The 14917-nt window shown below is 31.8% G+C and overlaps 1 protein-coding gene and 1 long non-coding RNA gene across 2 annotated transcripts; both read right to left on the reverse strand.

Annotated features, from left to right (window-relative positions):
* Nucleotides 1-2388: 2388 nt before the first annotated feature.
* LOC132740358 (uncharacterized) lies at nt 2389-3655 on the reverse strand. The gene is made up of 3 exons (XR_009627142.1): nt 3561-3655; nt 3164-3283; nt 2389-2461 (listed from the first exon to the last, which is right to left on the reverse strand). It is a non-coding gene; the product is annotated as an uncharacterized LOC132740358 (long non-coding RNA).
* Nucleotides 3656-6674: 3019 nt separating this feature from the next.
* Nucleotides 6675-12503, reverse strand: LOC132740360 (plasminogen-like). The gene is made up of 7 exons (XM_060728241.1): nt 12271-12503; nt 10542-10641; nt 9607-9661; nt 8888-9119; nt 8313-8585; nt 7524-7781; nt 6675-6748 (listed from the first exon to the last, which is right to left on the reverse strand). The coding sequence occupies exons 4-7, from the start codon at nt 9114-9116 to the stop codon at nt 6675-6677; spliced, it is 834 nt and encodes a 277-aa protein (XP_060584224.1). The 5' UTR covers nt 9117-9119; nt 9607-9661; nt 10542-10641; nt 12271-12503.
* Between the last annotated feature and the right edge of the window lie 2414 nt (nt 12504-14917).

Genomic DNA, 14917 nt, shown 5'->3' on the forward strand with positions numbered 1-14917 from the left:
TTATAAAGCAAGCATCTGAGAATCATGACTCTACCTTTTGTTAAACCCCTACCCTGCTGGAATTGATAGTTAGCATTTGTCACCGGTTAACTCTTCAGTCGGACCACGTTCTATAGTGTTGGCTCACTTTATATCTCAAAAATTGAAAACAGATAGTTTCAAAAGATGAAAGCTTGAAAAGTTAACCATTTGATATGATATTTAACATTTAACATATTGGAATCAATTTATACAAAAAATATAGCCAAGTTAAGCATTTTTTATAACGCACAGCATTTTGAATTTTTTTTTATGAAAGCAATCAATTTTTTAGCATTTGAAGCCAAAAAATTGTGAAGAGATAAAGACATAACTAGTATGTGTATATCATTTTTATGTTATTTTAGAGTATTTCAAGAGTTTTTAGTAAGGTACCGCGTGTATAAATCCAGAATCATGCTAAGCAAGAAAGTACAATATTATTTAACATACCCATTTTACAAAGTTTTATAACCTGGTATAATTGATAATTTTCTTAGCAGTTGCAACTTACTTATCTATGAAACTCTACATTATATATATACTGAACAAGCAAAGAAACTTCCCATATGCTTCAGTGGAGATATAGTGGTATTTAAAAAAGTCCTAATATCAAACGAGTACATATTTTCACGCAAACGATTATGTGTCCGACAAAACAACTTTTACCTCGATTTTAACTCGTTTTTGCAGGAGGAACCCAAAGAACGCGATTTTAACATGCATGCGCGGACCACATTCGTGTAAATTTTATGAAAAGTTTCAGCGCAATTTTAAAGACTTTCATATCAATAAGAAAACGCGATGAATTAATTTCTCAGTTTTCCTTATTTTTGATATGCCTAGAATTCGGCAAAATTTACGCGAACGTGTCATTGGCATGCTCAATGCTAGTATGACGATGAATGCTATAGCTATGAATATTGGATGTTCTACTCGGGCTGTTTGACACCTTAGATAACGTTTTCAAGTAACATGGCGTACAAAAAATATACCACGAAGTAAACGTCGACTCGTCACAGTGCGTGCCGAAGACCGCTATATTCGAAAGACCCACCAGCGCAATCGTATCCAAAATGCCAGAGATACAGCTGCTAACACCCCTGATACACATAACAACAGTTTATCTGCCCAAACAGTGCGCAATCGCTTGCGCGACAGTGTGCTCTCTGGAAGTCGATCATTGTTGACTGTGTTTTGGGTGACGTCACAGCGTAAATCTTGTAAATTGGACATGAACACACCAATGCTAGCTTAGACAACAATTGAAAGCATTCTTTTTTCTGGCAAGTCGAGGTTTTCATTCATCGAGCTGATAGCAGGGTTCGCGTATACCGTAGGAGAAATGAACGTTATGCTGACTGTTTTTGAACGAAACTAATTTTATGGTGGGAGATTTCTGTCCTGGTCTGGACAGGTATAACATATGGTTTTAGCACTTATTTCGTCGCTATCGAAGGGCATTGGAACGTCACCGAGATAAAATACACGAGAGACATGTTATCCCACTGTTTCAAAAAAAATGCTAATATTTTTCTTTTTCAACATGATAATGCCACAAGCAAAACACCTAGGGACTCTATTATTAATTTTTTCAGGGCGAATAACATTGCATTTATTACTGACACGTCTGATAAACGTCCTGATTTAAATTCCATTGACCATCTTTGGGATAATTTTGACCATCGTGTAAGATGTCACCCTTTTCCTACGTCAAACGCCATTTACCTAAGACAAGCCTTAATTCAGGAATAGAACAACATTCCACGAGCCGAAATCAAAACGCTGATTCCAGACAGTCCTTCGTGCTGAAGGTGGTTATACCCGATATTAATTTGTGATTTTGTAGGGCTCCCCCTTCTGCATTTAAACTACCATTTCACTACTCTTGGACATTCTCGTCTCAATATTTTTTCACGAAATTCTCTTTTGATGCATATAAATCTACTTTAATCCTGATTTTCATATGCGTATCTCTTCCCTTTAATTCAGGGGAAGTTTCATTTTGTTTTGTGCAGTATATTTTTTAATTATAATTATAAAAATATGATCAATCAGCACAAATAATTGAACAATGCATGTGTTATAGACCTTCTTACCAATTCTAATTAACTGGATCATTTTGAACTTCTTCATGCATTTGGTAAAGTTAACAATGGGTCGTAAAAACTGAATTGGAAATTTTATTTGCATGCAAACAAGTATTTTATAAAGTTGTACGGTCACGAGATGTAATAAAGTCTTTGTTATTATAAACAAAACATTCAATAGATCATTGTGGTGATATTACATTTGCAAACAGGAGATTATGACGTAAAGTTGAATTAATCTTCTAAGAAAATTATAATTTAATATAAATAAACCTACATAGTGCTGTTCGTAAAAGACGGTATAATCATTGAAAGATTTCTGTATATTATTCCACTAAAAGATTCAACAGTGCCTGCAAAGTAGTAACATTTAAAAAACACACATTATTTCATATTACAATTTAAGCATGCATTTAAAAATATGATTATTGTGTACTGATATTTTCAAAAATTAAAATATCAGAAATAGAAACAATAATGTAATAAGAAAATTATTGTTAAAATTATAAAAAAGGGCTTCTTGGAAAGTTATTTTTATCAGGAAGTTTCTTCCATGTTTTGAAAGCAAACATTACTCAGGTCACGTTGCTTCACAAGTCATTATTATTTCCGTTTAAATAGCAGTTGATAAGCTTATTGCTGCTAATACGCAATAAGATGAAAAGTGTGAGCATAAGAATTTAGAAACGTTATTTTTCATAAGGAAGTTCCTTCCATGTGATGAGGGCAAACGTTACACAGGTCACGTTGCTTCACAATACGTAATTATTTTCGTTCGAAGAGCAGTTGATAATGCTTCTTGTTGCTTTTACTCAATTCGACGGAAAAGAGTGGAGCATAACAATTTATACGATTTTACTTTTCATATATTTCTTAAATAGAATATTTTAAGATGACAATGAATTATATAACAGTTGTGAAATTGGAGAACGTATTTGATCCATAAAACTATGAAAAATAATTATTATAATTAAGTTTAATAGTAACAAAAACACATATTTTAATCGTTATTGTTTGCAAACATAGTTTGATACATGTAAAAAAGGACAACATACTGTCACAGTCAATCAAAAGTTTGTCCTTCCTTGGTCTAGCCCACTCTGAGACACCTTCTTTTTCACGTTCAGGGAAATTCAGAGCTTCGCTACAGGATTGCACTGGTCCCATTTTTAAATCTGCCATATAATAAGTGGTTATTAATTACGTCATTATCAGATTAATGTATACTTTTATGTTAACATGAAATGAATTAGATTCTCTATTCAATTTGATTTTAAAATCGATGTAAGCGTTTGATATTATTTTGATAAGAATTCCAAATGCAGGATAGTCTATTTATCGGCATTTAGTGAAATAAATTGATACTACGGTGTAATTTTCTAAACAATTCATCTTAGAGAAGTAACTTTGAAAATCAGTTAATTTCTAATTTTTAAAATAAGAGAGGCGTACACAAATTTGACTTTGATATCTCTGCAGTGACATTTTTTGAAGTTGTCGATATCTTCTCCACAAAACTGTCTGTTATCTTCAGAACAACGTCTGGCCCGGAGCCTGTCTAAATAAACAAATTATGATCAGAACAAAGTATTTACCTGTCCAATGTCTTATAAAAAACATACTTAAGGCAGAAGAATGTCTGTCACAGAACCAGTCTAAAAGCATGTATTATAATAAGAATGATGCCTATTCTATCCGAGAATCTGCTAAAAAACTTTACAAAAGAAAAACAATGTCTAACATGGAATATGTTTATATAACAAATACCATGACGGGAACAATATATTCGCAGTAAGGTGTTTATGAAAAGCATTTCATGATCATAACAATTTACACCGATTGTCATGGAATGACACTTAGTTGTCACATTGAAGGTTCCTTGATAACCGTCGTATGAACACATCTCTTTCTTAATTCAAAATTTCATCATTACCATAACTAAATGTTGAATTCTGCTGAAGCCTGCGCAGGGGTGGGGGGGGGGCTTGGACGGTAACTTTCACTTTTTAGTACCCTCAATCAAACTGAACCTGCATCATATTCAATTTTATAGTTTTCGGCGTTCTTTATGGATTCCGTTTTACTCTATTGCATAAGAATTACCTGATTTATGTTCACCTTCCAAGTTTGTGTTGTACTTTCATCCAGAATATTGTTCATTGTTTGTAAATATGCCTAAAATTAAGCAATATATGTTGTTGTTTTTTGCAATACCAAAACGTTCATTCAATTTTTTATGCTGCTATCTTTTTTTATGTTGCTATCTAGTTTCATGTCCATATGACATTTTACATGTCTGTATACTACATGTAATCCAATCTGTTAATCAGTTAAAGCACACTTGGGTATTTTATTAAGTGATATCTACAAACGGCGTTTTAGAATTAAATCAGTAACAGAGCTCATCTACACAAAACAACCATTGGAGAGGTATTTTAGCTAGAAAATTTTTTTATGATCTGAACAGCATGGCAATGTCTAAATATATTAAACCATCAGTGTAATACTGAGCTGCCACGCAGCATTTTACTATTAACATCCTGTTGTAATTCTGGCGTGTTGGGCTTATAGAATATGGACTGACATTTCAGAAATTTTATTAATCATGCACTATACTGATACTAGTTAATATTTTCAGGTAATATTTTTAACGATTTTACGTGATGAAATTATCTTACGTTTGTTACATTTTCAATGTTTGTTGTGTTGACAGTTACCACATCAATTATCTTTGTAAGTGTATTAATTGCAGTGTCTATATCTCCGATAAAAAGTGTACTGTTCTCGTCATTGTCGGATGTCGCAATTGATAGGTCATCTAATATTTCAACTATATCTACCTGACCAGTCTTCGTGTCCTCAATCAACTGTTATACAAGAAGAACAACTTGTGTACAAATTAAATAGTTTCAAAAACAGCCATAAAGGTATAAAGAATAATTTCGATTTAAGCAAAGCGTTAGTAAACCTTTTTGGATACTGAAGTTCAAGCCAAGAAAAATGAAATGTATAGATTTCCTTAGTTGAAGCATTTTCTCAAAAAGCGGTGCCAATGTACACATATTGATTAATATTTCTTTTAATGAGAAAGTCATGACGATTCCATTTGAAATCTAATTTATTTACATTTTAAATTCTCTGTTTGAAGAATATATCATTTATTTATTATAACCAGAATGGTTAATGAATGACTTTAGATTTTTAATGTAAGGAAGCTTTTACTGACGCATGGTAATGCCTAATTTGATGCACGGAGTTTTATTATAAAGTGAAAAATGCCGGATAGCCTATCTGAAATTATTATTTCTATTTGCATTTATTTACCTTTTTGTAAATGTTATCAATCGATGATTTCGTACAGTTGTACACGGGGTCCTGATAAACTCCACTTTTATTACAGTACCGTGATACCTGGCCTGCAAAAAAGTATTGGTATAAGTTGGTATTGTATGGTTATAATAAGTTTTTCGTGTACTAAATAAAATAAGTATTTGTTTTTGTACTCTGTTTGGCACCTATTTAACGTGCAGCAAAACAATTAGAAGAAAGTTCAATTTCAATATGTACACCTTTGTCATGTCAACACACGTGTATTCCCAAAAACATATAATATTATAGCAGTGTTATTCTGTATCAAATCTGGTATGCAATAAAGGCTGTCTTTAAACGTACTAATTGAAGTAAAACCGACTTATTGTGTTTAAGAGCAAACAAAAGCGACCGACACTTGAAGGTAAGACCCTGTATTCACATTTTATGTGTTATTTGTATAAATGTATAGGAAGACTTGAAAATAAATTTTATTTGATACAAACTTCACATGAATTTTAAATAACCATTTAGTATGCCATTAAACAATACAAAATTATCACTAAAAGCTGACTCGGACAGTGCAAGTTGTGGGCTGGGTCCATATTCCAAGTGTATTTTGGGGAAAACGTTAAAAGTTTAATAATACCATTTCATTTTCAAGTGCGTAACAATTGGATTACCGTCAACCACTTTTATTAAAAAATTATAATCATGGTCAAAATGTAATATCTTCAATAGTTCTAACAATCTCAAAACTGTTATTGTTTATTTGATTTGTATTGCCATATAAAAATTTAGACATTAGAAGCATAACAGAAAATAATACCAATATATCCAGCCGGGCATTTATTCCAAGTTGTCTGTTCTGGGATCCCTGTATCCCATTGTATATTCTCGTCATCTGTATCGCTTAAGCACTTAGTAACTGAAACGGGTATTTATTGGAGTAAGAAATAACTTTTTTTTATTCTATAAAAACATATTTGTTTACATTCATGATCGGTTTCTTACAAAATGTATGTTGTTAGTATTTAGTAAGCACTCTCCTGTTGTTTAATTGGTTGATGTCCTACTACATGTCTTTGCGACGATACTGCTTTTATATTAATGTTTTCATTCATTTTTCAAAAGATGTATTTTCTTTTACTTTTATCAAATTATTTAAATGCATAACTTAAACACATTACTAAAATGCATCATTTCTTATATACACTATTTATTAAATGTGTTGCTTTGACACTTTATATAAATACGTTACCTAAATTCAAACAATTCTAGTTCAAATGCTTTATCTTGTCTACCTATTTCCGAACAACCAAGAAATATATCTGAATTGTATAGATTTGCAGCTGAAATACTTACATTCAATATTTAAGGAAAAAGTTGTATTTAATGTTGGAAAGGCTTTGTCTGAAGCCCTAACTGAAAGAGTGCAATTAATGATGTTGCTCGAAACTTCTTTTTGCAGTTGTACCCTTCCATTAGAAGTAATGTTAAACACTGAAGGAAAACAATATCATTGATATTATATTGAATTTTTACGTATTTTAAGTTTTCAAACTAACATGGTTGCTGGTTTTTATAATTTCAATGAAATACTTTACAATTCATGGCTAGATGTTTTAAAAGAAACTATACTATAGCTAACACTAAAATAACCTACTGATGTATACAGTTTGTGACTATGGAACAAACAGAATGCAGTAAAGAGTTTAGCGCTACTACTAATGTAATCTTTTTCATACAAAAATATATGTGGTAGAAATATCAGAATTATCTTTTTGTCAAGTTTAAGTCACAGCTTCCCTTTTATATTTCTTTCTTGACGACCTCTAAACTTATGTTCAGGAATTTGACCAACATGAATCAATAGCACGTGATTTCAATCAAGAAAGATAGTGCACCCAACTATTATAAGCAAACTGGGAAAACATCTGAAATATATAACTATGAAAGGTCAACAAACAATCCCTGGTACTTGAAATTATTTGACTTTGGCCCACAGTGTGCCTTCTCTACGACGAGAACGTCTCTGGATGAAATTGGAGACCTATGATAGAAATAAAAATTATAGAAATGATTCTGCATTTATGTGCCACTTACCATCCGAACACTTGTAAATACTACAGTACTGCCATCTTAATTTAGGGTCTGTAGTAAAACACCATGGCATTCCTTCCCCTCTGGGATCTCGACAATAGTTAGCAGCTTCAGAAACAGAAATATCTGGAAACATATGGGCTTGATTGCATTTATGTCTGTGAGGTTTATGTGAATCCCACCACTGACACGTATGCCCGTCGTGCGTCGTGTTTATAAAGCCGTTGTATCGGTTAGAAGAAGTCTTGAAGCAATCTGAAACTATAACGGTGAAAACCTTTTGTTATTGTTCATACTTAATTTTCATTTTTTTCCCGGCTATTAGTTAAAATATAATCTGAATTCGGTCAAATAATATTTGATCCGAATTCGGTATCATTATATACAATCATCAGTCTGATTATATACAAATGAAATAAATACATAATAAAATCTATTGCAGAATAGCATAAGCATGTACTCATAGAATCATTGGAGCTTTAAGTTTGTTAAAAAAAAACAAGGAAATTTATACTAGTATTAGTTACGACGGAATACAAGCACAGTTCCACAAACCAAAAACTTACAGTAACAACTGTCTTAAATCAAAGAGTATGTTACTTCTTTGAAGAAAACGACAGCCCTGATATAGTTTCGGGCACGACAAAAACTGTCTAAACTGGTAACGATTGCACCCTTTGTCCAACGAGTTTGGTTTTTCAAAATTTATTGAAAATTGGTCTTATATCACCGACGGCTAATATTATGATTTTGGAACTGATAGAAATGAAGCAGTATTTATTTGCCACTTACTGCCCGAACACTTTTGAATATCACAATACCGCCATCTTGCGCCAGGGTCTGTTGTGAAACACCACAGAAACCCAGCGTTGCCGTTTACTTTCTTGCCGGGATATCGACAATAGTTAGCAGCATCAGAAACAGAAATGTCTGGAAACATTTCGGCCCGATTGTATGTATGTCCCTGAGGTTTTTGTGAATCCCACCGCTGACACGTGTGCCCATCGTACGTCGTGTTTTTAAAGCCGTTGTATCGTTTAAAAGTAGTATTTAAGCAATCTGAAACTATAAAGATGAACACCATTTGTTACCTTTTATACTTAATTTGCATTTTCATGTTTTCTTCCAGGCTATTAGTTAAAATATTATATGAATTCTGTGAAGGAACATCAGATTTTTTTGGTATTATTATAAACAATCAATAGTCTGAGTACATACAACTGTGATAGGACATCATAACTATGTGGTCAACACATATTACTGTATGAATGATCTTTAAGCTTTTTCAAGGCAAAAGAAAGAAATTAATACTGGTATTAGTTATGATGAAATACAAACGCTGTTCCACAAATCAAAAACAAACTTACAGTTGCAACTCTCTGAAATCAAAGAGTATGTCACTTCTTGAAAATAATCGACAGCGCTGATATAGTTTCGCGCATGGCAAAAATTGTCTAAAGTGGTAACGATTGCACCTTTTTTTGTCCAATGAGTTTTGTTTTTCAAAGTTTGATGATTGCAAACTGGTCTTATATCACCGACGTCGATAATTTTGATCTTGATTATGGAATGATCTTTTAACCCTCCGCCGTCCATTACCTTGAAATATATAGTCATATTTTGATTAAAATCCTTTTGGGGACAAAGTAATTAACGGAAGAAAACATATCGGGATTGACAACCCGGAGTGATGCTCTCGTTGTATAACGGTAAGGTCTGCACGGATATTCGTTCCTTTAATTAAGAGCAGGTTACAGAGTGAACCCAAACATTAACGCTATCCGAGTGACTTTGAAACAAATGCATGTACAAGATATTCTTTCTTTTATTATTACGAAGTATGTGTTCCGTACAAGAGTGTTAAAGCAAAAACGGTCAAAATAAGAAATTTAAAGGCAGTTAATTCTATAAAAATTTGTTTTTAAATAAAAACAGAGCTAACTTGATGTACATAATACATTTTTATAAATTTTATTATATAATTCATATTTCATTTCATTTTTCATTTCGTTTTTATTGTGAGTTTATTAATTCAATTGATAAATATATAACTTGAAATTCGTGAAAAAGAAAAAGAACCGCTCACCGCGACTTCAAAAGTGAAGGTAGGTCCACGTCTTTCATCGTGAATGACATTTTTACTGAAAATGGTGCCTCATTGTAAATGTATGCAAACGTCAATTTTATAAAATAAAGACAATAATGAAAGAAGCTCGAGTTAATAAAAATTTCAATACCAAAAAAATTATTTATTTATTTATCAAACCCTTATTTATTTATCTTACTGAATTTTCATTCCTTCCTTCATTTTAGTAAGCATTTTGTAAGGTTTTTTTATGATTATTTTAGTAACAATTCAAGAACGTTGTCTCACAATAAAATTCATATCTAAGGAGGATCATGACGAATTTAATACAATGTCGTCAACTGTCATGAAAGTGTTTGCAAAAAATATCGCCATTTTTTTCAAGGAAATACCTTTATCTTTATGTTGTATTTATTTATATGTTTATATTTGTATTTATTATTTATTCATTTTTTACGGGAGGGGGTATATTTATTATCAAAATAATTATTCTCAGGATGAAAAAGTAAGAAATATTTCATAGTGATTTGCACCAAATATTTCCTCTCCATAACATTTACCGCACTCTATCTGTGCAGATTGCGATGCGATTACATTTATTTTCAAAAAAAGATAGCGAGTGTGTTTTTACTTCTGGAAGTTAAATAAACCGCCTTAAACCGCTATAAGATATGTCATCACAACGGTTTAGATCCAGAGCAAAAAGTGCCACAAGTTTTGTTAAATAACAAGAGATGTAATCAATGTATTTGAACAGCTGGAAGTTGATCAATCAATGAATATATCATCGCAAGGGTTTAAATCTAGAACATAAAAGCGCCAAATACTTTCATAACCATATATTCTTTGAACAAGAAACACCATGTCACCAAGTTTGATGCAAAAGTGTATGTTTGTCAGAAATAGTAAAATACAGAGTTACTACATATCTTTACCTGTTCCAGTATTCATCCGCATCTAGTACTGAAGCTGTCCTAATTTGGATAGTATCATTTGATGATTTAACCACTTCAAACCATTCATTTATATCTATATCTAGAAAATAAATCGAATTACATAATAATATCCCGCACAACAAAGTTGTAAGGGGGAATACTGAAATCAGCTTGTCCGTCCTGCTGTCCGGCCGTCCGTCCGGCCGTCCGGTATACTGAAATCAGCTTTTCCGTCTTGCCGTCCGGCTGTCCGGCCGTCGGTTTTTTCTTGTCCGCCCAATAACTTAAGATTCCTTTGACCCACAGTCTTCATATTTTGCATGGAGGTTAGTCATGAAAAGTAGATGACCCCTATTGATTTTGAGGTCACCAGGTTAAAGGTCAAGGTCACAGGTGCCTTGACTTCAAAAAGCTTGTCCGCCCAATAACTTAAGATTCCTGTGACCCACAGTCTTCATATTTGGCATGGAGGTTAGTCATGATGAGTAGATGACCCCTTTTGATTTTGAGGTCACCAGGTCAAAGGTCAAGGTCACAGGGGCCTTGACTTCTAAAAGCAGTCCGCCTAATAACTTAAGATTCCTTTGACCCACAGTCTTCATATTTGACATGGAGGTTAGTCATGATGAGTAGATGATCCCTATTGATTTTTAGGTCATTGGGTCAAAGGTCAAGGTCACAGTGACCTTAACTAAAAAAACCTTTTCCCCTCCATTGCTTAAGAATGCCTGTCCGCAGTGTATTGATTTTGACATTTTCACATTTGAAGCATGTAGAATACATAACTTAGCAATGCACTTGTTTAGTAACCTCAGATTTGGCGGAGAGGATGTCCTTGAGCTCTAAATGGCCACTGTTGATTCTGACTAAGTGGTATGCGGGGGTATTCACGCCATGACAGTGGCAGTTCTAGTTATATTAAATAAAATCAAATCTATATCAGAAAGGAATATTTGTTTTCTTTACAGGTATGTTTTTAATAAAACGTACGAACCAATACCATATCAGTTCCGACATTCAAATTTGTTTCTTTCTTTTACGAAACAACAGAGGCATTTTTATCTTGTATTAGATCGACATTTAACATTTAGCAAGGCATAACCTGGAATGCTGATACAGAATATGAGAACATTAGGAAAAACGACAACAATAAACGCAACTGTTTAAGTGTATAAGCTATATCCGATAAATTTTTATACAAATTTATACAAATTTTCAAACAGGTAAATAAGTTTGTTTTAATAATCATTTAAATTACAATATTGATAATAAATTTACAATCCGCAGGCAGCATATGTTAGGCTTTAACACACTTAAGCAAAATATATGCTTGTCAATAATTGTTAAGTTTAAACAGAGTATTCGTTACAAAGTGAATAATGTGTGAATTTATTGTATTATTTAGCTCAACATTCAATCAATATTGAATAACACACAATTTGATTTGAGATACAATTAGCTTATAATAACCCGAGTGATATTGAATAACGAACTGAAATAAGAATTTTAACCTGCAACGACTAACAACAACATATGTTTTTGCCAAATCGTCGTATTTAATAACATGTGAAACACAATTTATTTGCTTTAAGCAAATGTAAGCAATGGAGGAATTATTTATAAGAAATATAAAACAATATTTTATTTATTTAATTTGTTTAAACAATAAACTAGAGTAAAAATACTTCTTTGAAGAGTATTTTAATAAAAACAAAAAATGTTAAACTACCTTCCCGGGTTTCTATTCCAACTTGTAAATCTCCGAAATTCCCATCATCTGGATCAGATATTGAGAAGTTTGCTACTATTGTACCGACTGGGACATCTTCACGTACTTCCGTTAAAAGGTTTTTCGGTAGAATAGTTGGTCGGTCATTCACTTCCTTAACATCTATCCTTATTGGAACTATATTTAATGTTTCATTTCTGTACGGCTCTCTCAGTACAATGACATTCGTCTGTTTTCAAATTAAACAATGCATGATTCAATTATGAACGATATGGTGTATAAGGTTTCAATTTTACATTTGTAAAGAACTCATGATGTTTTAAGGAAGGACACACAATTTTTTAGAGCCTTTGATCGTTTCAAGTAAGCTGTATCATAAGATAATTTGTACTTTCTTGTCGGGGCTAAGTCAATGATGGACAGGTTCAACTTAACCACTCTCATATTACTTTATAATATCGTCGCAGACTTTTTACTTTAATTTTATTTACGAGATCCGAACCTATTACAATCAACGTCAAAATGTCGTAATAAAGTAATCTTGCTTATAATGCATGATTGTATTCGGGAATAGACTTGATGAATTACTTAAATACGTTTCAAAACAAAACGAGCTATTATTGTTAATATTGTTTACTATAATATAAATATGTATCAAAAGATTTAACAAAGGAATCAAATGTGAAATCATTATATCAAAGGTGAAATCATTAACAAGGCTATCAAGTTTAAGCAGAATTTATTGTACGTTTGGCTTATCATGTGTAGATATTTTTAATCTTTTAAACACGATTTCGTTTATACGTTATTTTATTCTAATTGAACGATTTTGAGACAAAAATTAAAATACATGCATATGTAACGAAACATTTAATAAGGAAATATTAATCAATCTCAAATGTCTTGTTTAAGACCATCTCAAATGTGTTAATTGGGGTCTTATCTTAAAGGGATTATGTGAAGAAGTGTGCATTATGTCATTTTATGGGCTCAATAAATTAAACAATATTCAAGTAAAGCACATATTATCAAAAAGTTGTTGATTTTTTAGACATTTATTTCTTTATTTCTTGTAGGGTTATAAAAGTTAATAATAATGGAACCATATTTTATTCAACTTCGAATTTAAAAACAGATGGCATTACATCAAGAAATTGGAAATTATTTTGAACAAAAATTTTTTTTTTTCGAAAAAGTTATAATTATCTCCTACAAAATGGTGTCATAAACGTGTCAGCAATATAAAAGAAATACGGGGAATGAAGATCTATAAGGTATGGTCATAAAGAAAGATACTAAAATGGTAAATACATCTACTTACGTTCCATGTGTTTATATACAATTCATTCTTTATTGTTAAAATAAGGTAATTTAAATTTCCTGTACTGGCATGTTCTATCGAAAAGAGTCTGTGTTCGTCATATGTATTTTTTAACCAAAAATAAACGCTTATACTGTTCCAATTGTTGCAAAATAATTGAACTTTAGTTGATCTGTCGTTCTTTGGAAGGTCGTCACTAATTGATAGGTTTATAAAATCGGGTGTGCAACCTACAATAAAAATAGATTAACAATGATTACAATTGTTTAGACATTCAGTGCTGGACCTGGCAGTCATGAGCACCGTAACAAGTCTAAAACCAGGTCAGGAGCATGCACATCCGGAGATTCTTACCAGACTTGAAACTGTAAACTGTAAATAGCACACTTGCATTTATTATTTTTTCCCGTAAAAAAAGAATTTTCTGATTTAAAAACATGACAATAGCTGTAAATTCAGTAGATCTTTCAATCATTAAAAATTTTCTTTAACAAAAATGTATCTCAGCGTTTGATTAAAAGACATTCTGTCTCTGAAACACATAGATATTTCCTTTTGTAAAAATGGCTCAAATGGAGTCTTATGACTTTAGGTTAATGGTGTATAGCATGATATATCCCTAAAGAAAGTAGTGCTTTAAAAAGTAGTCTTCATAAAAGTAGCAAACTGTAAACAAAGTAGTGTTTACCTTGCAAACAAAATACTAAATCACTATAACTGTACTTATTGCTAAAGAGCAACGAAAGAGACAGATGAATCAGGTAATTGGTCAATGGATAACTTTTTTGAAAATATAACCATTGGCAAACAAAAACGACAATAAAAAACTTTTGAAAATAATTAAAAAGTTAACATTTCTGATGTAAAATGGGCCTTTAACTGACATACATTAACGGGAAGGAAACTAAAAACTATAATAAAAGAGACAAAATCTTCATGACAATATCAACACTGCATACTTTTGAATGATGTCTCAAATTGAACAATATTTATACAAAAATGTGAGACATTTATTTTTTCACCACCCAAACAATAATGTACCGACAACAATGCCTTAATTTTTAAAGGTTTGTTAATTGTGATGATATCGTTTTATGGTTTAAAGCATTGTATCTTTACTACGCTTATTTTCTAAAATATAATTATTTATTATATTAAAATCTAGGTAAAACAATTTATTATATTTTAGGAACATTTCTAAATAAGTACCGGCTGAATTCCGAGAATTACAGATTTATTCCATTCATATTTAAACCAAGCTTCAAAAGCTATAAATATTTAATGTGTTTGACTATTTCAAACTTTTTATTCTAATCTAGGGACGTG

This window comes from Ruditapes philippinarum, unplaced genomic scaffold (assembly GCF_026571515.1).
Source record: "Ruditapes philippinarum isolate M1 unplaced genomic scaffold, ASM2657151v2 ctg4881_1_1_1_1, whole genome shotgun sequence".
NCBI lineage: Eukaryota > Metazoa > Mollusca > Bivalvia > Venerida > Veneridae > Ruditapes > Ruditapes philippinarum.

Coding starts and splice junctions, on each gene's coding strand:
- LOC132740360 (XM_060728241.1), bottom strand. CDS start 9,116: ATGGACGGCGGAGGGTTAAAAGATCATTCCATAATCAAGATCAAAATT. Junction 8,586..8,887: donor GATTTCAGAGAGTTGCAACT/GTAAGTTTGTTT, acceptor TCATCTTTATAG/TTTCAGATTGCTTAAATACT. Junction 6,749..7,523: donor TATTTACAAGTGTTCGGATG/GTAAGTGGCACA, acceptor TATACAATTCAG/ATATATTTCTTGGTTGTTCG.